At 39.0% G+C, this 24,587-nt stretch overlaps 1 protein-coding gene across 5 annotated transcripts in view; it reads left to right on the top strand.

Moving 5' to 3' along the window:
- The window catches only part of MARCHF8 (membrane associated ring-CH-type finger 8), a 97,628-nt gene that overhangs the window by 37,346 nt on the left and 35,695 nt on the right, over window positions 1-24,587 (top strand). The window contains exon 2 of one of the 5 annotated variants that reach the window (XM_032982189.2): window positions 14,086-14,150. The exons of the other annotated variants lie outside the window; for them this stretch is intronic. Within the exon in view, the coding sequence (XP_032838080.1) occupies window positions 14,145-14,150 (6 nt within the window). The 5' untranslated portion in view covers window positions 14,086-14,144. The remainder of the gene's footprint in view (window positions 1-14,085; window positions 14,151-24,587) is intronic. 5 annotated transcript variants of the gene reach the window in all.

Raw genomic sequence — 24,587 nt, forward strand, 5'->3', positions numbered from 1 at the left:
AACTTGTGTGCAATCCACTATTCTGAACTCGACTATATTTTCTGAGGCCAAAGGGCAGAACAAAGAGCAAAAACTGTAGATGTGAGGGGAAATAAAACCCTTTAGGAAGCTCAATATGCTTATTAGTTGCTTGGCTTTTTCATTTCATGTTCAATTACCCAATTTTCTCTAGTCTGAAGTGCTTTTTGTTGATTTGGAGGGATTCTGTAATCTATCTTTTAACGTTTTTTGAAAAAATTCTTCAGGCCTTATTGTTCTACCCTGCTGTTGTTTCATAGGTACATCAGTGACACCCACAGTACTTGGGCAAGCAATATCATAGTGCTTTGCAGCATTATGAATTTATTGTTTCAGTGACAAGCATTTGAATTAGGCACAGGCAGCAGCCAAAAGTCAGCTCTTACCCACAGGTACTGCGATCTTTCTGCCTATTCCATAGATCCTTGGGATGTTATGTGGCATTTATTAATGCTCGGTGGTACAAAGTTTGGATACTGGTGTTAATTTAATTAAAAATAGATATAAAATTCTCACTTCTTTTTTTCCACTGTGAAAATCACTTTGGCTCGGAGAAACATCTGCTGGATCAAAGTCTGTTAGCTCCTTCCGTGTGTTCTTGATTGCTGCAGCTCCCTCCAGCCTTGTTTGTTTGGGAAAAGTGAGGTGTAACATTGGATCCATGTAGCCTGCAGTGTTTTACAAGCCAGAGAGGAGCAGCACAGCCCTTGCACAAGCATGATTACGCGAATTCACAGACGAAAAACACTGCTTAGTATTTAACATCTCCTTATGCTGTCTTTCCCCCATTACCCATCTGTCCCTCATTATGCTCTTGCCGTCCAAATTTGTTCTTCCTTCCCTCTATCCTCCTTTGGAGTTAGAACTGGGAAATGTCTATAAGCTGTTCCCAGGCAGTACCGACTGAGATGGTTGCAAACCAAGGTGCTTGGGCACACAGAAACTTGGGAGAGAATATAACAAGCTAAAAATGTGAGATAAATTGTCCCTGGATCTTGACCACCATTTCCTAACCTGTGGCCAGGGAGAACCATAAGTGCTCATCCCGCTGAGGGTGTATCAACTGCTCGAGATGCGCTGCAGAGAAATGACTCACTTTACTTTCATTATTTTACTGATCAGGGGATAACTAATCTTTCTGTACTGCAGGTTTCAGTTCAGAATAGTTTTGTTTTTTTTTTTTTTCAACCAAACATCAAAGAAGTTCTGATTGGCAGCTTGGAAATTTGCGTAAAGTCTGAAAGAAGGATTTATAGGAAACAAGCAGATGGTCTACTAGAGAATTTCCCCAGGAGGTTGCAGTTACTTAAAAATGGGAGAAACTAAATAGACTGTACAAAATTTGACTGTAAAATTAACTGTTCAGCCAGTAACTAAATACTTAACCAAAATGATTCAGCTTGGCCCCTAGCACAAGCATGTAATGAAGTGATGTGTCTGTGAGCTGATGCTGCACACATTACTTTGTTTCACCTAATAAGTGCACATGAAAGAAAGATGATTTTGCTATGCACAGTTTTTGCTGTGTTAAGGCCTCTCCTGCATCTCTTCCTTTCGCAGTGGCAACATGATTGTTCAGGCATGCAGGAGAATGCTACAAAATGCTGTTCTTTTTAAATGAAATATAAAGCTGTTCAGTGGAACACCTTTAATTTTTAAACAGTTTTTAGTCTCATAAATATAAAAAATAATATATTGATTGAATTCCAATATTTGATTAAATAATAAAGTATTTAATGTTTGATGAAAAAAAAATCCCAAATTGTTTTATTTTGGGGATGCAAGACTCGAGTATGTTAACCAGAAGTATTCAAAATATCACATCACTTTGAAAAAAAATCCATGAACTCATGTCATTTTGGAGTGGTTTGCCACTTGGCTTTAGACTTCCAATATCTATGTTTCCAATGTGTTTTTTTCCTCAAGCTGTGATACATAGAAATTGGGGGATTTGTGTATGTGTGTGTGTTCTTAAATGGACAGTCAGGTTTTTAGTGCAAATCTCATCATTTCAGATGTCAAGGATTTAAGAAACACTTAGTATGCTACATTAAATGAATTGATGGATTCAGAAACTATTCAAGTTCATTATTTTTTTAAAAATAAGAAAATAACTTTTTTTTATTTAAATGCCTATGAAGGGACCCTTTTTAGAAGACGGATAGGTTTTAATTCTCTCATATAGTGTTTTAAATTGTATATCCAATGGAGAGAACTGCGTGAAATAATAAAAAGCTTTTGATTACTCTCATGCTCATATCTGTGTGTTCTGGTTTGCTTCTCCCAGAAACTCATTCATAGCACCTGGTATCATGGGAGTAGTCCTGTGAGCCATGTGCAGACGTAGTTCTACTGAAAGTCCATTGGTGTAACACTGGTGCAGAATGTAATTAAACCGGATTTCTCTTCCAGCTTGCTTTGTTTGTAATTCTTCATAATGGTAGTAATATACCTGATGAATTTAGAAACCTGCTTTCCTAACCTTTGAACTAACCTCCTGAAGTACTAAGAGGAAAATAAACTGGTAAGTATCCAACGAGCTATGTGAAATTCTTAACTGAGCCTAGATACATATTCCTCTATATATAAAGTCTTAGAAATGTGTGTTTATGGCTGATTTTCCTCCTCTCCTCCAGTAAATCATTTCCATTAGCCTCAGAGTCAGAGCCTCTGGAAAAAAAAATCTCAGATTTTAACACTATCTTCCAGATACTAAAGAAAACATCTGAAGAGTGAGTTCATGGCAGTGCAGTTGCCAAGGTTGAACTAAGGCTGAAATTTTGTTTATGAAGTGCAGGTTCACTCTAGTCCCGTATGAATCAAAACTAGTCACCGCTCTGAGAGTGTGCAAGAGTCTGCAAGGCTGGCACAGAGAAGGAAGAGTATTCTGTCATTTAACCGAAGCTCATCTGATACGAAAATACTGAGATAAGTTTTGAACCCTGCCATTGATGGAGCTAATCTAGCAGCTTAGTGTTTACTATTTGCTGGGGTTTCTGAAATGAAGTCAGTATAGAAATTAACATAACATACCCTGTTTCAAAACTATTAAATGTGTTGCACTCTAAATGATTCATTTCAGATGTTTATTCTGCTACTGTTTGTTTATAGTGTAGAATCTGAGTATGCCATACGATTGCTTCCTCTAACAAGGTGTAGACCTTTTGGCTTACTTTGCAGAAACAAGATCCCTCTATAAAGTAGTCCTCATGCATCTGTCATGTTCATTCTGCTTATCTTGTAGTTCATGGTGTACAAGGCTGGGTTTATGCAGAGCCGCTGCCGTCTTACTTTGGGCAGCCTTGCTAATTCTCTGAAGGCTTCTCGGTTCCCATTTTTAAAATCATGGTGGAAGAGCTGGAGGAAAACATTAAGGCCCTGGATTTTAAATGTTAAGAACCTTTGCCTCCTTGATGTTTAACCATAGATACTGAAAAATTATTTCCATAGCCTTTGTTACGGATTTGATAAAGCTTGTGTGGATTTGCTTTTTTATTGGACTTTCCCTTTTTAAAAAGGAATATTTGGTCTGGGGAGAGGGATAAACAGCAAGTTACTCTGAGTGCTCAGGATATGTGACCAGCTGTGGTGGATGAGACAAAAGGTCCACCTAGCTCAAGGTGTTGTCCTTGACAGTGAGTGAGAGAATATGAGAAACAAAGTATGTACAGAGTGGTCATGGCCATAAGATTTGTACCATGTAATTTTGTGCTAAAACTGAATTTTGAATGGTGTGCAGTCATCTGAAAACCTCAGTTTAAAAGTGGATGTAGCAGGGAAGTGGTGAGGGTGAGAAGATGGAGTTGGTCTGGAAAAAAGTACAGCTGAAGGGAAAGAAAATTCTATCCTCTGCCTTGTGGTGTATACAGCATTCCCAGGGTCAGAGGGTATCCCAGGGAAAGCATGACAATAAATTCAACTATCTGGATAATGTTGCCTGGAGAGTCCTAAAGTCAGCTTTGATCCTTGCAGGAGGATCACCCTTGGCAGAGGTGAAAGAGGAGTCCTTTGAAAGTAACAACCAGTCATAACTGAGCACTAGGTGACTCTAATGTGTTGAATAACTCTTTCTCTTCGGTGTCTCTCAGTTGCCTTCACCTTTTATCTCTCATTTTCTGCGTAAGTCACCTGAGGCAGGGGCAGTAAGCAGGGACTGTCTCTGAGTTTTGATGTGACCTGAGAAATGCGACCTCAGAGATATCTAGAGAGTTATATCATGCCCATACTGAAGAGCCATAGTTCAGGATTTAGGAAGCTGCACACACTCTCTCACTGTAAATGATACATTAAAGCCACGTTTCCTTTCCAGTAAAGTAGCGGTTTGTGAGAGCCTTGTCAGTTGTGTTTGGACAGCTATGTCACTTGGATTGCAACAGGTAACTGATAAAGAGATGCCAACTAATTAGTTGTGTATCCAACAACGAAATCAAAGCAAAACAATTCTGAGAAATAGACCTGAGTCCACAAGTGGCGTGTATTGACATTTGCCTATTGCAGTAATTGCACTTGCAAATAAAGTACTTGCAAATTAGTCCTATGTTTGTTCACCCTTTAGAATAATATCTGAAAGTGATTTTTTTTGTAGTTACTTTGCAAAGTTGTACTGACATATTGGAATTTATTGCTCAAGAGAAGAAGCATGTGAATTTATCCCCCATATTCTTCCACCCACTAAGTTCTCCTAAGCAATCTCTTTTATCTGTAAACAGTCAACTGAACTTGCCAGTTATAGCAAGCATTTTCTTTTTCCACCGTCTTTGTGCTGTATTATTTTCTGGTCTGTCACATTCTTTCTGTGTCTTTGGTTTTCATCTTTATACAGCTTCTCTTGCATCACAGCCCTTAAGAATAAGAAAAAATTAATTACTAAGCAACTGGATTTACTAGTATTGTGTAGTCCAGAGATAGGGCTCTGTGCTTATCATGCTTTCTTTGATTTCTGGCTGCATAGATTTTTATCTTAAAAGAAAAAAAATATAATAAAAACAAATCACCAGATCTATTGGTTTGAATAATAAGTACAGGGGAAAAAATGGATTTGGGAGGGGCATCCTCCTTGCTCTTTGGACATTGGGGGAATTTTTATGCTTCCTAGCACAAAAATTGCTAGGCATTGCTTTCAGGATGGGGGGAGAAGTGGACATCAGCTGCTGCAAGGAATGAAGCATGTTCACAGGAGCTCTCATGCATTATTCATCACAAGTTCTTTTCACTGGGATCAGCTGGAGGAAGTAGTTAGTCTAGTTTGAGCTACACTAGTATTATATTTAGGGGGCTTAAACAAGCCCTGGCAAGTACAGCACCAACTCTTTCTCTTCATCTGCAGGCAAATATAGGGCAGTCAGCAGCTCTGCTTACACAGCTCTATCTTTTTAGTCTGGATAACAGAAGTCATGCAACCAGGAGAAGCTACACTGAGGATACAGACATGCATTCGTGCTGGAAAATGAAGCTTCAGGTAGGAGAATGCCTTGCCAGCAAAGTATCTTGGCTTTACAGTTCATTGTAGGGATGCTGTTAAGCCCTGTAAAATATATATGTACGTCAGGGCAGCCTGTCAAGAGAGGCTTCAGCAGAGGCTCATTAGAGTGCTACATGAACGATCCCTTGTAGTGGGATACTTTGTTCAGTTCTAACTATGAAGCAGCATTTTTTTTTTTTTTTTTTTTTTCCAAGCACCTTCATTCAAGTTAATGTTCTTCTGAAGGTGCTGGGGATTAAAAACAGAGACACAACTTGCTGGTTTTTGGAAAATTTTGAGGTTGTTTTTATTTAAACTGGCTTCCGAATTTTATTGGTATTAACATTTTTGTTTAGGGGGAGGTAACCATAAGAGATTCTGTTGAAACACAGCTGGGTGTGATAAGCCTCAAGCTCCAATTGTGTCCTTTTAGAGTGTCTGCATTTGAATGGCTGCAGTATTTACTACTTGGGATTTTAAAAAAATTTCTGAATAAAGATGCTTTTAAATTGGAGGTTCTGTTCTCAAAAGCTTGTCTGTATTTTCTAATGTTATCTGTTGTTCTAAAATAAATCTATATTCCTTCTGTACAAGCTTTGTATATTTGATCATCAGGGTTTGAGCAGCACTATTAGTTCAGTTTTAGACAAAGAAGGGGATTTTGCAAAACCTTATGGAACAGTAACAAAGGGTCTTTGTTCTGTTCTGTGAGCATTATTTGCTGTGTAATATGTGGGTTTGTGCATGGGTGAGAGAGGGAGGCATACAAACACATAATCTCACTTGGTAAGAACGTTCAAATGTTACTTGCTTTGTGTGTCTTAACTATGTATGCAGCTTTTGGCTGCTATCCACACTGGTGCATGTGTGTGTCCCGCCTGCCTGCCTTCCCTGGTTTAGGGGTTTGTTTTGGTCTGGGGAGGATTTTATTTATTTATTTATTTAGGTGGGCTCCTAAAACCCCCAAACTTGAAAGTGCAAAAGTCCCTGCTAGACAACTAGGATGAAATGGTGCTTTGCTGTGCAGACAAGTTGTTTTCTTTTCAAAATGATAGCTTTAAGTCCAATCCATGGTTTAGTAAATAAGCGTTACTGGTGGAAGCAGAAATTGTCAGCTTTATGTGAAATCCCCCAGGAGGAGATTAAGGATCATGTGTTTTTGGTGAAGCTTTAATGTACGCTGCCTGCCAGTATGTTGTCTTCCAAGATGACTTGATCACCTAAATAGAATTTGCATGTACAGAAGGGTATGATATTTAGTGTCAGTGACGTTTCTTTTTGTTAACAACTGGGAGTCACAATATTTTGTCACACACACTATCAGCCTGTGGTTTGGGCAAGGGGGCACATCAGTACTTTTGGGAGTCCTAAATAACTTGGAATGTTGTCTTAAAAACTTAAAAAGCTCCTTTCGACTTCACATGTTAAAGTTCTTGACATTTATATGCTGTACATACAGTGACAATTGATCTGCTACCTGAATTTTGTAGATGCTCCAATATTTGTTGTGAGATAGAGAGGTGACAGTCTAATACTCTTTTACAACATATTGTATGATCTTTCAATGCATAAGATCCTTGTTTAACAGAAGCTCACTAACTGGGTTCTTTATCTGATTTTATTAGACTCGTGAGGTCCCATGCATTCAGTTACTTGACTGAAGTGAGTGGAATTGAGATGGCTTTGGGATTATGTGATTTGAACTTTTTTTTTTTTTTTTTTTAAACATTAAGGTGTATTTTACTACTTTACTACTCAGTTACACCTGGAGTCCAGAGTTGTGTTGCCTACTCATCAGGTTATAGGGAAGGAAGAGTTTTTCTGCACTTACATGTTTAATGTGCTGGGTGGATGTGTTGATAGTTTAAAATCAAGTTCTCTAAAAGCATCTCTGTATTGTTCTTTTTCAACTATACACATTCAGATTTTGTCTGTACACAGCCCCCCTGCCACCCACACACCTGATATATATTTATTTTTAATAATCAAATAAGATTTAATATTATCACTGTAGCACAAAATGGCAATCATAACCTTATTGGCACAGAGAGGACTCAAGCATGTTCGCCTCCAGATTAAACCAGTTTGGGCCCAGATAAGAGTGTCATATTTGTCGTGCCATCTGAAAGTGCTCAGGTGAAAGTGCCACGCTTCAGAAATTCCTCATGCAGCTGAAGCGTAAGGGACCTGGATGGACTGTAACACTGTAGATCATAAAATGTCACTCTTGGGGAGAGGAGTTCTATTTTGGTGTTTACCATTTTTAAAAATTTGGATTTTTTTTTTTTATATTTTTAAAAAGAACTTTCTCATGTCTGGGAAATGTTCTGGATCAAAGTAGCTACAAAAGTTGCCAAGCTCCATCAGCTAAGAGTGAGGAAAATATTTGGACTGAACAGAGCACTTCAGGCATTACTTACAGAACTAGGAAGGTGAGAGTTTGCACTGAACAAAAAACCTAGCTAACGAATAAGAGGAAAAAGGAGCACAAATCCAATTTTGTGCTATTTTTCTGTAAATCACTGTGAAGAGCTGGAATGGAACCAGAACACGAAACATGATACTCTGTGTTCAGACTGTGGCAGGGAATAGGACTGAGACTTACTTGATAAAACTCCTTACCGGTTTTATCTCTTATTTCAGTGTCTCTTTGTAATGGAATATAAAGGTTCCTAATGGCAGAGTCAGAAATACAATTAAAATATTCAGTATCTGACAGCAGCAAGAAATTACATAAACTGAAATTAAGAGTATACTTATGTTGGTATTGAAGTGAATGAAAGAGGAGTTATTAGCTAGTTCTGTGATAAAGGCAGCATCATGTTATAACAATATTTAAATTAAATGGTTGCAGCTGTGATATTCTTGGGAAAAGTAGTGAAAAACAGGAAAGGCCCATCATTGTGGCCTTTTTGTAAGACCTGTCAAGCAGTGGAGGAACTTTGGGGGTTTTTGTTTCTCAGCTGACAAAGAATTTTAAAGGTAGGTCTGTGGTGAGAACAGATAGAAGTTTGCATTTGTGTTTTTTTTATTAAGAAAAAAATAACTGAAGAATAAATTTAGATTGAAAATCAATTTTTCAGTAGGACAACATGAACATATTTTCAGTCCGTGGCTTTCTGCCACTAAGCTGTCTCCCAGAAACCTTAATGGTGGCCAGTATTCTGGTTCCATGGCAGCAGGGCTGCAATCAAATTGCTTGTGATGGCAAATGATGTAAAATCGATTTGGAGCGTATATTATCGTGTGTTCATGTGTTCGTGATGTCCATTTTGTAGCCTGCCCTATGCCATCTAGCTTTTTCTCAGTGTCAGCCAGCTCCCCACAGTTTTGTGGCTATCTCTTCCCCCAGAGTGGAGTGGCCTTCTGCCTCCTCCTTTGCCAAGTGTGGGGAGGGACAGTGTCTGGCCTCTTCCCATGGATGTGGCTGGGGGTGAAACAACAATGGGGCTGCAAGAAGGAGGATCTTCTGCACCTCCTTGAAGTGCAGCATGCCATGCTGGAGATCTCTGCACCTTGAGCTGGTGGAGGAGGGCCAACGGGTGCCATCATCTTCTTGTGCTTCAGCCTCAACACCATGATGGATTTGGCTACTTCATCATGGGCATGTCTTGGCTACTGGTGACAAGTGAGGATCACAAAGGATGGATAGAGACTGTTTCCCCCCAACCACAGCTCCTCAAACCTCTGAGTCTCATTGTTCAAAAGGCACAGATTACACTGATACCTGAGCAGAAACAACTGAAACTGTGTTTTCCATCCTCTCCTGCCTCCTGGGAATGACTGCAGGGCAGACAGAAATACAAAGCTTCCAGTAGGGATGTGACCCTATGTAAGATTTGGTGGAGACAGAGGGATATTAGGTAACCATGTGCATCTCCATGGATAGACTGCAAGTTAGGTAAATTAGGAGTTGACTGCTAATACAGACAAGCTCAATCCAAAAGTTGTATCAGCACACTAGAGTAGAGATGTGCGAACCTGCACACCACCTCCCTCTGAACAAGTCTTGGGCACCAGGCTCAGTGATGGGCTATCTTGGCTGTACAGCTCTGGTTTGGTCTGGATTATTGGTGCATTCATATTAAAGTAACAGCAAATGAACAGGTTGGAGGTAAGTAGTGTTTTGATGTTTGCAAGGTTTTGTGTACAACAAATGGTAGTGTGTATTGCAGTTGTGCTTTGGAGCTCTCTAGCTGAGTATTTGCCTTTCAGCAGTGTTTAGAGAACAATCTTGAAATGAGATGACTGTAGACGCACACAAAATCTGAGTTTAAATCTAACAGAAAGACATTTCAACACAGTTTGTAGATGTTGGCATACAGATGCATATGACCTTGGATTTAGATACAGAATCATGAATACAGGTAGGCCAGTTAGACTTCTCAGAGTCAGACCACCTACATGTTGAACTCTGCAGAGAGCTTTAGCCATTGTGCCTTTCCTGTGCTTCCAGAGGAGTTTGTGTGAAGCTAGTGAAGGCTGGCAGCTTGAGAGCACTGAGAAAATGGAGGTTAGAAAGGAACTGACAGCAACTATTGCAGATTGGGATTTGGGGAATCTGTTTTTGTTTTATCATCATGCAGAGGGGAGCACAGTCCTCTTTATAGGGTCATCCTAGGGTAGTTTTATCTGACTGTATCCCTGCTCTATAAGTATTTGAGGCACTGGTGGCATCTTTTTTTTTCTCCTGCTCCCTTCTTGTCACACATTGCCGTTTTTCTGATTTGCTTATTTTTTACTAATGTCTAAATTAATTTTCTGGAGAGAATAGTCTCCTACACAGGAATATGAAATAATGGGGGTTTTGAGCCTTTCAGCACTAAGTACATATCTCACGAATGATGATTATTGAGAACTGACTCACAGACCCAAACAGTTCGTTATGCTCATGATAACAGGAATGCTAAAGTTGTCAACAAAGTTAAGATCATAGCTAGAATTGAGAGTGTAAGAACTGCTGTACCAGCTTGGACCAAAGCACTTTGTGGCAGTGTGCAACAGGAGACACTTAGGGACTAGTGTAAAAACAGGCATGTAATTATGTAATATGTCTAAAAGTAGGCATATCATCAACCATATAATGATGACTCCCCAGAAAGCTCTCCCAGTCATCACTGATTTATAGCTCAAGGACTCTTCTGTATTTGTATTTAATAGTTCTCAAGAGATTCCTGTTCCCCTAATATCTCCAATAGCTTGTTCTGAACCCAAATAAAATGGATCATCTAAAACCACCTGAGGCAAAGTGTTCCACCGTTAACAATAGATTGTGCAAAAAATGGCATCTTTTTTGTTCTAAAATGCTCATTTCATCAGATGTTTCGTGTTCTTTTTACTGGAGAGATGGGAGACTGTTTTCTAGTTATTTTATTCATGACTGTGGTGATTCTGTTATCTGTTTTCCATGCTGAAGAGCCCCATAGTTTATTTAGTAATGTATTGTAATGGAAACCTCTCATACATTCGTCACCCATTACCCTTTTTGTATCCTTTTCAGTCTTAGTAACTCTTGTTTGATTTCTGTGGGATGAGAACTGAACACAGTATTTAAAAGGGCATTTCTGGGTTTGTAGAAGATAGTGATTTCCTGGTTTGTTTTCTTCCCTTTCCTTAATAATTACAAACACTTGGGGGTTTTTATTCCACTATCAAGCACTGAGATGATGTTTCTGTAAAATTAATTTTATAACCTGAAGATTGTATCCCTAAGTACCTGGACCCCAGCCTTGCATATGTAAAATGCAGATCGTCAGCTGACACTTATCAAGCCTGCATATCATCTGCTGTTTACTAGCTGGTACAATCAGGTGGTTCTACACCTTGTTATGGTTAATGACAGGAAGCTGTACAGGAAGCAAATTTTGCCACCTCATTATTAATCTTGCTTTTCAGGTTGTTTAGTATTAACTCTCTCCCTGTGACACTCCACTGGTGACTTCCTTCTGCTGTGAAAACTGATTTTATTTTAAAATAATAAAAAAACAACAAAAACAAAAAAACCCTCTCCTAATCTTTAGTCATATATTTACCATATGATAGCCTTTCCTTCTGTCTATGGTACCTTAGAAAACATAGAAGTAGTCAGCCTACACCACCTGGTTTACAGAAATAATTTGACAAAATCCCATTCTAAAACAGTTTAGAGTCTATGCTCTTAGTGATGCTTTCAAGGGAAGAGGGAAAAAAAATCCCAAACTATTTAATTTGTGGAATACCTTTCATTTACAAAAGCCGCAGTATGTAAGATTTATTCATTAGACTGCTAGAGAATGATTCAATAAATTTGCCCAGTATAGAGGTTGGCTGCCTTGATCTGTATTTTCGTGAATATTTCTTGGTACCTTTGCTAGAAACTGCTGTTGCACTACTCATCTTCCACTCCCCTGTTACTAAAGCACTTCTAAGCAAGAGGTGATGCTATGTGGTGATGAACTGAACTATATTCCATGAACCCTTAGCTTTGGGGAGAGGCTACTTTTAGGATTTCAAGACCAATTACTGTTGATTTTAGAAATATCTTCTTGACCAAACATCTGTGTGCAGATAGATACAACAATCAAGTATTCACTTAAAGCTAAAATTATATATCTGACAAATATTTTAAACTTAGTTCACTTGTCTTTTAAAATAAATAAATAAATAAAAATCTCCTGGCTTATTTACCTAATATGATTGTGCTAAATTTTTGGTAACTTCATGTATCTAAACTTCATTTGGAAAAAATCTTGACTCTTTTCCTTTGTTTTGTTTGTTTGGTTGGTGTTTTTTTCCTAAAGATTTTTGTATTTGTTAACAATGTTTTGCATGCCACACGGATTCCTGACTCTGTGCCATGTGAAAGGACTACAAAGGTTTTGGAAGAGCAGGAGTCCTGTCAGCTACAATAGAAACGAGTCATTCTCAAAGGACAAACCTTACCACGGCACAACAATGTTAGAGGAGCACTTGGAGAAGGGCAAAAATTGGCAATTGTCAATAGACAATTTGGTCAGAGCTACAGAGCAGAGCTAAACTTTGCTAAGTTACTATCACATTGAATTGCTGCGAAAAACAAGAGATGAAAAAAAGAAAAAAAACAAAAAAGAAAAACCTTTTCTGTCTAGATCTTGAACAATCATAAATCTGTGAAGAACAGAAAGAATTTCAGATTATGTTGTTCTTCCCACCTCCTCTCTTTTTTGATGTCTTTGTGGCTTGCTCTCCTTCCCTTTCATGTCTCTTCTTGATGTGTTTTTGACATCAGGATTTAATTTTTGTTAAGCATCACTAGTTCTGGGAATGTTGTTTTCACTTACAGATTCTTTCCACTTGCTGCTAAAGCTATGCATTTCTTTCTTATGGCTGCATTTGATAAAAATACTCTTTTGTAACATGTTTTAGAATCCATACATTTCTTTTTAGCAACAACCCTTCCCCATCTGTCTGATGTACATGGATGAAAGACAAAGCCATAATTAGGGACTTTGCTGGTACTACTTTATTACCTTGACTTCAAGCTCACCAAATAAATTGTGCTGCTAATTGTATTTGCTTCATGGCTGTTGTAGGTGTGTGGGAACCTGCTATGGCTTAAACCAAGATGATCAAGAACAGCCAAGCAAACAATGCCTTTGTCAGTCATCTCAGAAAATAGGCTTTAATGAGTCAAATTGGCTGAGGAAAAGTTGGTCTCTGAAGACCTTTGTTGTAAAGTTCCTCTGCCTCTCTTAGGAGCAAAACCTGTGAGGTTCATGTCACCTTTTTCTCTCGCTAAAGTTGATTTAGCTTCTCACAAGAGCAGTTCCACAATGGATTTGAAGGAGGTAGCAGTTGTCTCTCCTAGTATGTCTTCACAGGCTCTGTAAAGTCTGACTGGGAGCTGCCCTTCTTGAAATGAGTTAAAATACCATTGTCCTGAACTTTGTCTCCTACTTGGTAGTGAATAATTTTTGTTTGAAATAAATTAATGTACTTTCTTTATGAGGCTAGCTATGAGGAAATCTGAAGAGCTCAACTCAAGCCTTTCATCATACAGCTGGGTAAAGCATATCCACAGATGCTCTTTCTTCCATGTTCTCTTATTTTGTTGTTATCTGCATACACCAGAAGGGTACTGTAAAGCTGTCCAGAAGTGCCTAAAGACATAGGTTGTGCTCCAAAAATCGTATTGTCTCAGGGGAGGCGAAGTAATGTAGAAAAGCACTACAAGAGGGTGATTTTTCTCTTTTGTCAATTAAGTAATTCAGGGCTAAAAGACTACAGAGATTATACACCCCCACACCGCTGCCCTACCCTCATCCATTCTTTCTGCATTTTGCCTTGTGGCAAAGGACAGAAAGACTTCAACCTATTGGCTCTACTAGCTAGGTGATAATCTCAGCCTTGCCTCTGTGAATGGCAGCCTCATTTGGTGGAGAAAAAAAACACCTGAATTTCAGTCCCGGTAAAGAAAAATACCCAACCACACAAAAAAACCCAAATCACTATCCCCATCCCCTAGCCAAAAAAACCAGCATATTGTTAGTTCTTCCTGAAATGTAACACTTTCAAAAGCAAAATCTAAACAGTAGTGCTGAAATAATGAGATGATTATGTTAAAAGAAATGGTAATTTTGTGATTCTAGATTGAGCGTGGAAGCACCATACCCATGCATCTGTCCAGCATATAACTGAAAGGAAAGTTATGAAGGTAAATATTCCTTTTTTTTTTTTTTTTTAATCTTATTCTTTTTTTCTTTTTTTTTTAATCTAATGCTCGAAACATGTATGTTTAAGATTTTCTTCCTGTTTCTTTCAGTTACTAGGCAGTGTTGCTAGCTTATTTTTATCATGCGTATTTTGGTGTACTTGGCATCTGTGATTGGGGATGTATGCACATGTTTTACGAATTTTAAGCTAATTTCATGATTTTGAAACTTGAGTCATGGGTTTTTTTTGTGTATCAGAGGTTGATGAAACTCAATTGTAGTTGTTTAAAAAGTGGTGGACAGTTTGGATTCTGAGCAGCAGAGCCAGTGGTGCTTCAGTGACAATCTCCTGACTTGAATTGGCACATTCCTAGACAAACGTTATACTAGGTCCTAGTGTGGACTGTGGAGACCCATGAATCTTTTGCCCTTTTTTTTTTTTTTTTTTTTTTTTTGTAAAATTGAATCTGAAGCTCTTCAGTTCAAGAGAAGGTGGAACTGAGGTAGCAGGAGAATGTTGGGAAGAGGAAGAAATGGCTTTAAAATATTCTTCCAGGGCCTGGTTTCTGCACCTTCTGTTGGGCAGCTGGGCTGCTGTCAGCATGGGTTTTTGTGTTTCTCTTGTTTGGGGATCTTTTTTCCCTTTCTTTCTAATTCAACTTCAAGTTCCCAGCTTAACCTAGTGTAACAGGAAGCAATCTCAAAAACAACCAATTTAAGCTCCCTTGTGTTGACCTTAATGGTTGGTTGATCTCCATACTGAGACATTTTGTGGTTACTACACACTGTTATTTCTTTCTTGTGTTATTAAGTTAATAGTTTTCTTTGAATAGTTTTTGCCATTCCATCTGGTTTCTGTTAACAGCTAATTTTGTTGTTGTTTCTTGTCAACAGTTTCTCTCTTGCTGTCTAATGGAAAATTAGTGTTTTATGACTCATTGGGGTGCTTGTTTTATCTCCATTGACAGTCAGTGGTTAACATTAGGACTCTGAAATGTGACAATGATCTTCCCCAAGGAAGTATTTGTCTGTCTCAGAGGGGTCAGATTAGTTTGAAGAACCAGGTGTAATACCTTAGGCTATTTGAGGCACCAACTCTGCTTTCAAATCGAGGCTGGGCCATCATGGTTAGAGTAATAATCTGTGTTTTCTCTGTCTGATTTATTCAAGAGCTATGCTTTTCCTAATTTTTTTGTTTTAATACTTCCTTCTCCCATAATTGTGGCCCTGAACCCACTCTGGTCTTCATGAGAGCACTGACCGTGCATTATTCTCCCTAAAAATATCCCTTGTTTCAAGTCAAATTAGTCTCCTGACTTTTGTTGGCTTCCCATTTCTCAGGTAATGATCAAGGGCCAGAGTAGGAGCTGACTTAGTGATAACCTGTCCTATAGTGTGTTGTAGTTATTACAGTTGGACAGAAGCTCTTAAATTAAAAACAATGAGCCTAGCTGCAGTCAATATCCCTGAAATGGCTTCGTATATGGGAAGGCTTGGGAGCTGCTGTTTTCAGAAGGGCAGTGGTCTGTAACTGTCCCTGTTGTTTTTCATCTACCCTAAAGTACTTTGGTGACAAGTTATTGTTACTATCCTCCATCATTGCCACATCAGCATTTCAGCTGAATGGCTTGCCCCCACTTGACCAGCTGTTTCAGTCTGCCTCTATACTTCAACTGGAAGCATTTTCACAATCAAAAGAGTTTTTATCAGTCTTTTCTTAAGGCTGTAAAGGTAAGAGAGCTAAAAACTTGAGCTGTACTTCGAAGGCACATGATTTGCCACAATACCTGTACTCAAATGGCAAATACACTGTAGACAGGCAAAAAAAAAAAAACTAAAAAAGATCTGTCTGTCCATAAAGCTTATTTTGATTGGAAAACTAACACTGGCTGTAAGAGTCAGGGAGTTTTGTGTGGGTATAAGTTGCTTTTGCGCCATGATTTTTCATGGCATACCTGCAACATTTAAACAAATTACAAACCTACCCAAGCTATTAGGTATTGGGCATTTTCTCTTCTGCCAAAAAAATGCTGTGATAAATGTAAAAGGGAGTTGAAGAGGGGTGCCAGGATCAAGCCAATTCCTAAGTAAAGTAGCCTTTAACGTACACAGTGTGGTTTAAAAATAAGAGGACATCAGTCCTCCTAATAAGCTGTAAGCACCAGTGTTATGCATATTGAGAATTCTAGCTCATTGCAAGATGAATTAACCATTTCTATAAACCATTCTTTTCCTTCTATGTTTCCCTAAGCTATACTGGAGCAAAACCCTTTTAGAGGAAAGACTGAAACTATCTCCAGGTTATCTAGCATACAATGTAGCTAGCTGTCCTGGGTGGAGAGGAACAGGCATAAAGCAATGTGTGTGATAATTCAAGAAATATAACAAAGGTAGCTTTTTTAAAAAACAAATAGAACAGAGGCCAAATTCATATAATGCCATAGAAAAATTAAGCTAGGTAAATGCAGTGATAATCTGACTCAGAAGCAGTTTTTTGTCTCTTATTTTTTCAAAAGACATTTTGATGTCTTTTAATCAGGAAACTGTATTCCACAAAATCACTATAATATTATGGCAGATGACAACTGGAAGAGACTTACTGTTGGGAGCTGAGGTTCTTTTGTCAAAGGATTTCTGAGATGCAACAGCTGTAGGATTGATATTAACAGTTTAATTTCTGCAGTCCATTATCCTGAAAGTGGGCAAAGTACAACAGGGCCAAGGACATTTCTTGGGTGCGTACAGTTGGAAAGGGAATTCCTCATTCTTCTTTGACATTAGCTATTCTCCCCTAGCCCATGAAGAAATATGTGAAGCAGGCCCTTCGGTCCACTTTTTCTTGATGCTTCAAACTGTTAATGGTTCCTGCAAATTGTCTCTCGTCAGAAGACCTACATTTCTCATCCCAAATTCAACAAAGAAATGTAAGAGTCATCTTGCCATTAAACAACCAAAACAAGAAATTAGGGAGAGAGGAGGATTGTTTCTTTTGTTTTTCTCTTCCTCAGTTGTATTGCAGATTATATGGTTTATTACTTGCTCTATCATCCTTTCCCCTTTCTGCTCTTCTGCTTTTTATTTAAAAGAATTTTCACTTCTGCCATGCCATGTATCAAGTGCATTTGTTTTGTGGAAGCACGAGTAGAAGCCTTCTCGCATGTCTGACTACAGGGAAGATGTCAACATGCTTTTCACTGCAAGAAAAAGAAAGGTGAACACAGATATATTTGAAATGCAAACAGAGCATCTGTAATATCAGGAAGTGTGAATTTAACAAGGAGGGAATGTGAGCTCCTGAACAGCAGTGGGAATAAAATTTATGTATGCTTATTGTAACACAAGCATTTTTGCAAGTTGTCCACTTCTTTACCATTTATAGATATGAACCGATTTTACCTGTCAGCACTTTTCAGAGGTGATCTCTGACTTTCTGTCCCATTCTTAGCAACTGAGCTTTGGGAAGGTTTAGTATCCAAGGCCATGAAGATCTGACTACAGAAAGTGCACCTCTTGGTTCCCCAGCCCTGGCTCAGTGGTCAACCTAACCTTTGCACTTCTTTGATGCTGTCTGTGATACAAATGAAATCAACTATGCTGTCATTAAAATTCAGATGATGCTTGCAGGACTTCTCTTTTGAGAGAGTTTCTTTGTCTCAGCTTACTATAGCCCTTGGCATTCATCCCTGTCTAGTGCAAATTCTTTCCATTAAATGAAACCAGAATGTAGTTTGTAGGGGGTTTATTTTTTTAAATATGTATGTATATATATGTGTACATATTTTAATAAATTTGTTGTAAATATGCCTGACAGCTTTTACTCAATACACAAATATCCATACCTCTTAGCATCTGTTGTTAGGTTGCTGTAATCATCTTTAAATATTCTTCTATTGGATTATAAGTTTTCTGAAGCCTTTTGCCACATGTTACAATGCTTAGCACCACACAGCCCTGCTCCTGAATTCTGTTCCTTCTTGAAAGCGTCAGTTAAATTTGGCACAGTTTTCTGGTTTCTGAATTACATTCAGATAGGATGTTTCAGTCGTGCTAGGCACTCCAGCATTTGTAACTCATGTTAATGAGTTTATATATTTCAGGGAATAAAACCAGCACTTCTCTAAGTATTTGTTGTAAGGGCGTATTGAACTGGAAGCCAAATCTAATGCTCCACCTGTTATCTAGAAGAAAAATAAAATCCTCCTGGATTTAAAAATTATTGCTGTCCTTTTTTCTAAAGCTTACAGGAGTTCCCATTTGTACCCAGGATTAGATCTTATGAAGACAACTATATTTCTATGCATTCTAGTTTCTTGATATGGAAATCATTCTCCTTTATATAGCACCCCAACATCCTTTTCCTGCACTGAATTAAGATATTTCCAAATTGTTTTCCAGTGGTGATGGGGAATGATACAGAGAAAGACAATATAGATAATACCAGAGAGACAGGAGAAAAGGGCTTGTTCATGTGGGAAGATTAGCAGCTAAGAACAAACAAGGGTGATAAAAGGCACAAGGAGACAGTAAATGTGGGCATGACGTGAGTTAAGATGGTGCTAGGGACGGTGGAGGTGGCTGCAGCTGATGTGGTCACTGGTTCGTTTGCTGTTCTGCTCACTGTATCTCTGCTGCTGAAGGATACAAAGCAATGCTTACTTATACGCAGAGCTTATATGTGGGCTTTACTGATTTTCACCCTGGGAAGCAGCTCCTATCTTTTAATCCCCCTTAAGCCTCTAGTCTCACACCAAAACATGTCCCTCCTGAAATGTAATCCTCTTCAGTTCCACTATGCTGCAGTTATGCCCATGTGCTTGGGATCATGGGCAGCAGGGTTTCCATGTGTGCCAAAGGCTGGAAAAATTTAAATATCAAAGTACCTAGATGAGAACTTCTCACACAACTATGGTCCAAATTAGTGTTTTTTAATCTTGAATCCCCAAATCCCAGCAAATCCCAAGTCTCAGCTTTTTTTGGAAAAGCCTGTAGATTCCTTATGCTGTGTTGCCTCACCTGTAACCAAAAAAAAAAAAAAAAAAAAAAAAAAAAAAAAAAGTAGGCATCTTTGAATGTTAATTTATTGGTTTTATTACCGTCAGTTTGCTTGCCTCCTTGCATGGGAATGAGGGTGTTTTGGAGCACCTTCTGCATCTCCTGGACCACCATGCTTAGAGATCTAAAGACCATTGTATGGCCAGGGAAGTGCAAGGAGAATTTGGGATTAGTAGTAGGGACAAATAGAAAAGTTTCTGAAAGAAGACTGGTGGGGTGAATGAGACTATTCTGACTTGGAGGAAGCACTTAACTAAGGTGTAGTTAGTGCTTTGCCAGGTGGTGGGCTCTGGGAGGCAGCTCTTCAGACAGATCCCAAAGTCTGACACTCCATGTGAAAATCAATGCCCTGAAAAGATCCAGCTTGGAGATTTACATTCTACAACTGAGAATGGAAGGGAGAGATCTCTGTCATGTTCTCCTTGCTTTGGCACAGCTTCACTGTATGTGAAACTCGTCCTGTGCAAGCCACATCCACTATTCAGCCATGTGCCTGTAACAGGACACAGCTGCTGGCTATGACAAAGAGTGACACTGAGTGACACCGTGTGTAAGAGTAGGACAAGTAGGGGTGAATTTCACTCAGGGCAGCATAATTTCCCTGTGCCTCAGGTTTTTCCTCTGCCAAGTGACCGCCTCATTTGCCTACTTCAGTATACTTATGTCAAACTCCAGGAGTGTATTTTGTAAGAGGCAATAAATAGCAAACTAGCCTCATTGTGTCCCTCTTATGGTTCATTTTGGATATCATCTTGTTCAGCTTATTTTGAGCTGTTCCCTAGTGCTGTTCAGGACTGAACAACTGGAGCATTTTCCTTTGGAGAGGGAATACTGTTTTAGAGGAAATATGCTATACAAGAAGCACATTCATTGTGTGCTAGAGTTTTGACCCTGTGGTACAGCCTTATTTTCAGTGACGATTTGGGTGTTATCTAAATGCATGTTTGTATTAAGAGAAGTTCTTCCAATTTTACATCCTCTTTTTGATGTTATCCATTCTGTCCTCTAGGGTACTAGCAGCAGATGATATCAAGGAAACTTGCAAGAAAAGTGTTACTTTTTCTGAGTGTGTTCATAGAGAATTGTCCACTTGTCCCTTTGAACTCTTGCTTTTGTAGTTTACCTCTCTGCTGTGCTACTTAGTTCTTAGGTGCAGGATAAGACTGCCTATTTCACTACTTTGCTTTTTTGGACCCTTGAGTTTTAAGTGACCGGAACAGGTTTGTCCAGCTGCTTTTCTCTAGACAGGAGATGTTTTCTCCCCTTCCACATGCTGAACAAGAGTTTGCAAGGGAAGCTTACTTGAAGCCTGCCAGGAGCATGTCCAAAAGGCCACAGGCTTTTTCCAGACCTGATATTTAAATATTCCCATCTCCTTATTTTGAGGATTATTAAAAATTAATATGTGAGATTAATAGGTAGCTGTCATAACTATGGGGTGAACTGTACCTTTTGATCAGTTTTTAAGTGGCTACCCTTCCTGCATTTTCCTCCGGGTTGGTTCCCATTGTTCACGACGCTTGTTTCGTTGCAGGAATCCCTGTTCACCAGTCTCAAATCTTGTCTGACCTAACAAATTATTTAATCCCATTGATTAATTTCCTCCTGGGTGCCTGTGAAAACACAGTGACATTTGTAACCTCCTCAAAACAAAGCACTTACGTATGGAATGGTGACAGGGAAGCAAAGAGTTAGAATGAAAAAGACATGATGTAAAACCATGTCTAATCCTTAGCTTTTCCTTGCAAATTTACATTGGGCTTGCTCATCTTCAGTAAATGTCTGTATTGAAACCCAAAATAGTGAATCTCCAATAAGAGGGAGTCTGAATGTAGACCAGGATGTTCTGTTTTGAGTCTTCATGCTTCTAAGTCTCTGTATTTCAGTTCACAGTCCAGTTGTTCTTGCAGGTTGCATCCTTATCCCATGCTACTGTTTCAGCAATCCCACTGCTTGCACTCCAACATGCAGCTCAGCAGCACCTAATCCTTCCCTCTTGCACTCCCACCTTTCCTCAGAGTGCATATCTGGCCAAATAATCTATTTCATCTTTTAGACAATGCTTGCACATTATCTGGTATTTCTCTTTTTTTGCTGGATGTTTTCTGAAAGGCCCCTTTAAAACTAAAATCTCAGGAAGAATTTTGACATTTTGTAGTGTCCAGATAGGCAATATTTCTTGCCTGGGGTTTGGCCTTTAAGAAAAATGGATTTCCAAAGCAGCAGTTACTTACTCTGTAATCTCCTGGAAAATGCTTCAGTGGTCATTTCAAACTGGAAGGACAATACTTACTTTTAGGGATAATTTTATCTTTTGTATTTTCAAAACTAAGAGCAATCAGAAATAGATTCGGGGGAGGGGGTGTGTGGACTGAGAAGTTCCAGTTCTAGATCAGAACTTGTTGTAATGGGATCAGCAAACACTGTCAGTGTGATGCCCAAGGCATAAAAGCTTGCAAACTGAGGTTCCTAGCCCCCTAAGTAAATCCTCTCTGATGGATTTTAGAGCCCATGGTGAAGCCCTTCTTTTACTGCTTCATCTTCTCACTCAATTACAAGTGTTGACCCTAAGGGGAAACAGCCTCCTTAGAGGTCTGACTGTATGTATTTTCGGAAGGTATAGAAAAATGGCTTTAATAATGTAGTGGTTCTTTGTGGCTTTTAAAAAGTTATTTTTTTAAAAAAATACAAAATGTATTTTTAGAAACTCTATTATCTTCTAAAACAGCTGCAGATTTCATAGACATCCAGTCTGGTTTCTGCAGATACTGAATGTGTAGAGCAGTGAGCATAGAGAAGATTGAGACTGAGCTTTTGAAATCTAGCTTTGGTGGGGGTCAACTTAAAGGCAGTTTGACAGAAGCAAATCATTATAACCTAATACACTTTTTCTGAAAACTTTGATGCAATTTCCTGTGACAAAAAACCACCCTCGCTCAAAGCTCTAGAGAATGAAGGGCAGGAGACTTACTGTGAATATGAGACTTATTTATAACTCTTTCCCCTTGGGAAATAAACTTTAGAAAACGCTATGTCAGCATGTGTGCGGGAATGCAGTACAGTCCCCAGTGTAGGTCAGCCAGCACTGACAGCTGCAGTTCATTTTCTGTTTCATGGGAATAAATACGAGTGGCAGAGGAACCCAGTGAAGTGAATTGTTTAATACTACTTGCATAATATTGTACTTTTGAGCTGATGTGTGTATGTTTCCATAAAAAATTCTGAAACCAAGCAGGATTTTACTGGAACTGGAGTTGCGGAAAGAGAATGAGTAAATGTCTTCAGTTAAGTGGAAAAGCTTCTATTCCAATAGGCTAATGGCCCAGAGATTTTATTTTAGCAGAAAATGCAGGCGTTCCTGGGACTGCGGTGGTAAATTTAGTTCTTACGCAGCTGCTGGCATTCAGCTCATTCAGACACACAAAAACCTCAACCTTCCTTATTAGACAGTGACTGCGCTGAAGTTTCCCAACTGGGTGAAGAGCAGTGCTCTTCTGGAAGGCTGCTTCTCTTCAGCAGTAGGTTTTGTTAGTCACCCATCTGATTGCCTCAGATAGTCTTTGCTGTAATCTGATGATTTTAGGATAACAGTGATGGGAAGGAAGGCTGCCTACCCAGAGCGTTGCTTTTTCAGCTGCAGCTGCCCTGACCCAGAGTGGTAGTTTAAGGGGTGCTTTGACCACCACACTCTATATTCACACCACATGCTCAATTTTTTTTTTTTTTTTTTTGCTTTTACTCTTTGTTGGCTTTCAGGCTGACTGATTCACCTGGCTCATCTCTGCTTTATTTGCCCAGCGCAGCTCTATTGGCTTGGGTGTTGCTCAGCATTAGCACTGCACAGCAGTCCCTTCCTGTGCAGGGGTTCTTGCAGAAGTGTTCCTGCTTCTCCTTGCTGAATGTTAAGTAAATGTAGATTTCCATATGCGAAGGCAAACATATGTTTTTCTAGCAGACTCCTACTGCAATTTCTTCTTCTCTGCTTCTCATGCTTTAAGGCAAATCGGTATTTTTAAAACTACTTCAGGTCTTAATCTGCTGAAGTATGCCTACTACCAGTTGCAGTTACTGAAATAATTTTTTTCAGATCAGGATGTTGACAGTGGCTCGGTCTGAGTCTTCCTGAGACCACATGCATTTCTTGTCGGTTTTGGTGGGACCACTGTATCCATTTGGAGTGCTGGTTTATTGCTTCCTCCAGGAAATAATCCAAGTGTGTCTTAGCCTACAATAGCTGGCCTGAGTCACCTGCTTCCTGGTGTTCTTTTGAAGGTGTGCAGCACAACTAACTGTGAAGTCTTGTTACTTCATCTGATTTATTTACTTTCTCTTTTAATCATCTATTGCTTCAAATGTCTTCTGATAGACTTGTCTTACTGCTGATCACTCCAGTTGTCTGTTGCTGAACTCTGTATTTCTGCAGCATTTCTTACTAACAGAGGCCAAACTCCTGACCCAATTGACATTAGTGGTGGAATTCTCCCTGACTTCCATATATCCACAATTTAACCTCTAATGACCATAGTCAAAAGCTGTTGATCTGCCATTGTTTTTTATACTGTTTCAGTATTCATGTCCATCCATTCCTTCTCCATATTGGCATTTTGTTTGCTTCGTTGACTACTGCTACATTTTGAAGAGCGAAAAGTTGTGATACGATCTTCTTTTCATGAAGAACTGCTGCTGAATACAGGGACATCTTTTTTAGTTTTGACAGAATAAGGCTTACCATTTTGCTTTCAGTGCCATTATGGAAGACTTTCCCCTTGTTCTATATGGCCATACCATCTTTCTTTTCTTCAATAACTTCTTTAAATAAAAAAGTTGAAATTACCTTTATAAACAAACATAAATCTCCTACAGGATTTTGTTTTCATCCTGTTGGCCTCCTGTGTTGTGCTTATCTTCTCTAAGAGTAGGAAAAGTGTCAAAAACGTAGAGAATCTAAATCTTCTGAGCACTTGTCTTCCACAGGAAAGATTTCTTTAATCACTTTTCATTTCTGGGCATAAGCTCTTGTTACAGACATAGTGAAGATGGTGGGAACATGATGTACACATATACCAGTGATCAGTATTGGTACACTGGACAGCATCAGCTGTTAGACATGGATTTAGGTGGTGTTACCTGACTTAAATGCTGAATTCTTATCCTGCTCCTATATCAGGGACCCACTTAACAAGTGATACACAGGAAAGACTAATGGAGCACATTAAAATTCTGCTTCTGTCCTTTACTTTCCCTGCATTTTCATTTTTCTTCCCATGATATCTGTGATATATGGTGATGTATTTTCCCTGTTTCTGCTGTATGGTTGGAAGGTAACCAGAATCATCAGGATTTTCTCCTATGAGTAACAGATCCTAAACATCCTCTGATGCAGTGCC

The sequence above is a fragment of the Tyto alba genome, unplaced genomic scaffold (assembly GCF_018691265.1).
Source record: "Tyto alba isolate M040663 unplaced genomic scaffold, T.alba_DEE_v4.0 Super-Scaffold_1, whole genome shotgun sequence".
Lineage (NCBI taxonomy): Eukaryota > Metazoa > Chordata > Aves > Strigiformes > Tytonidae > Tyto > Tyto alba.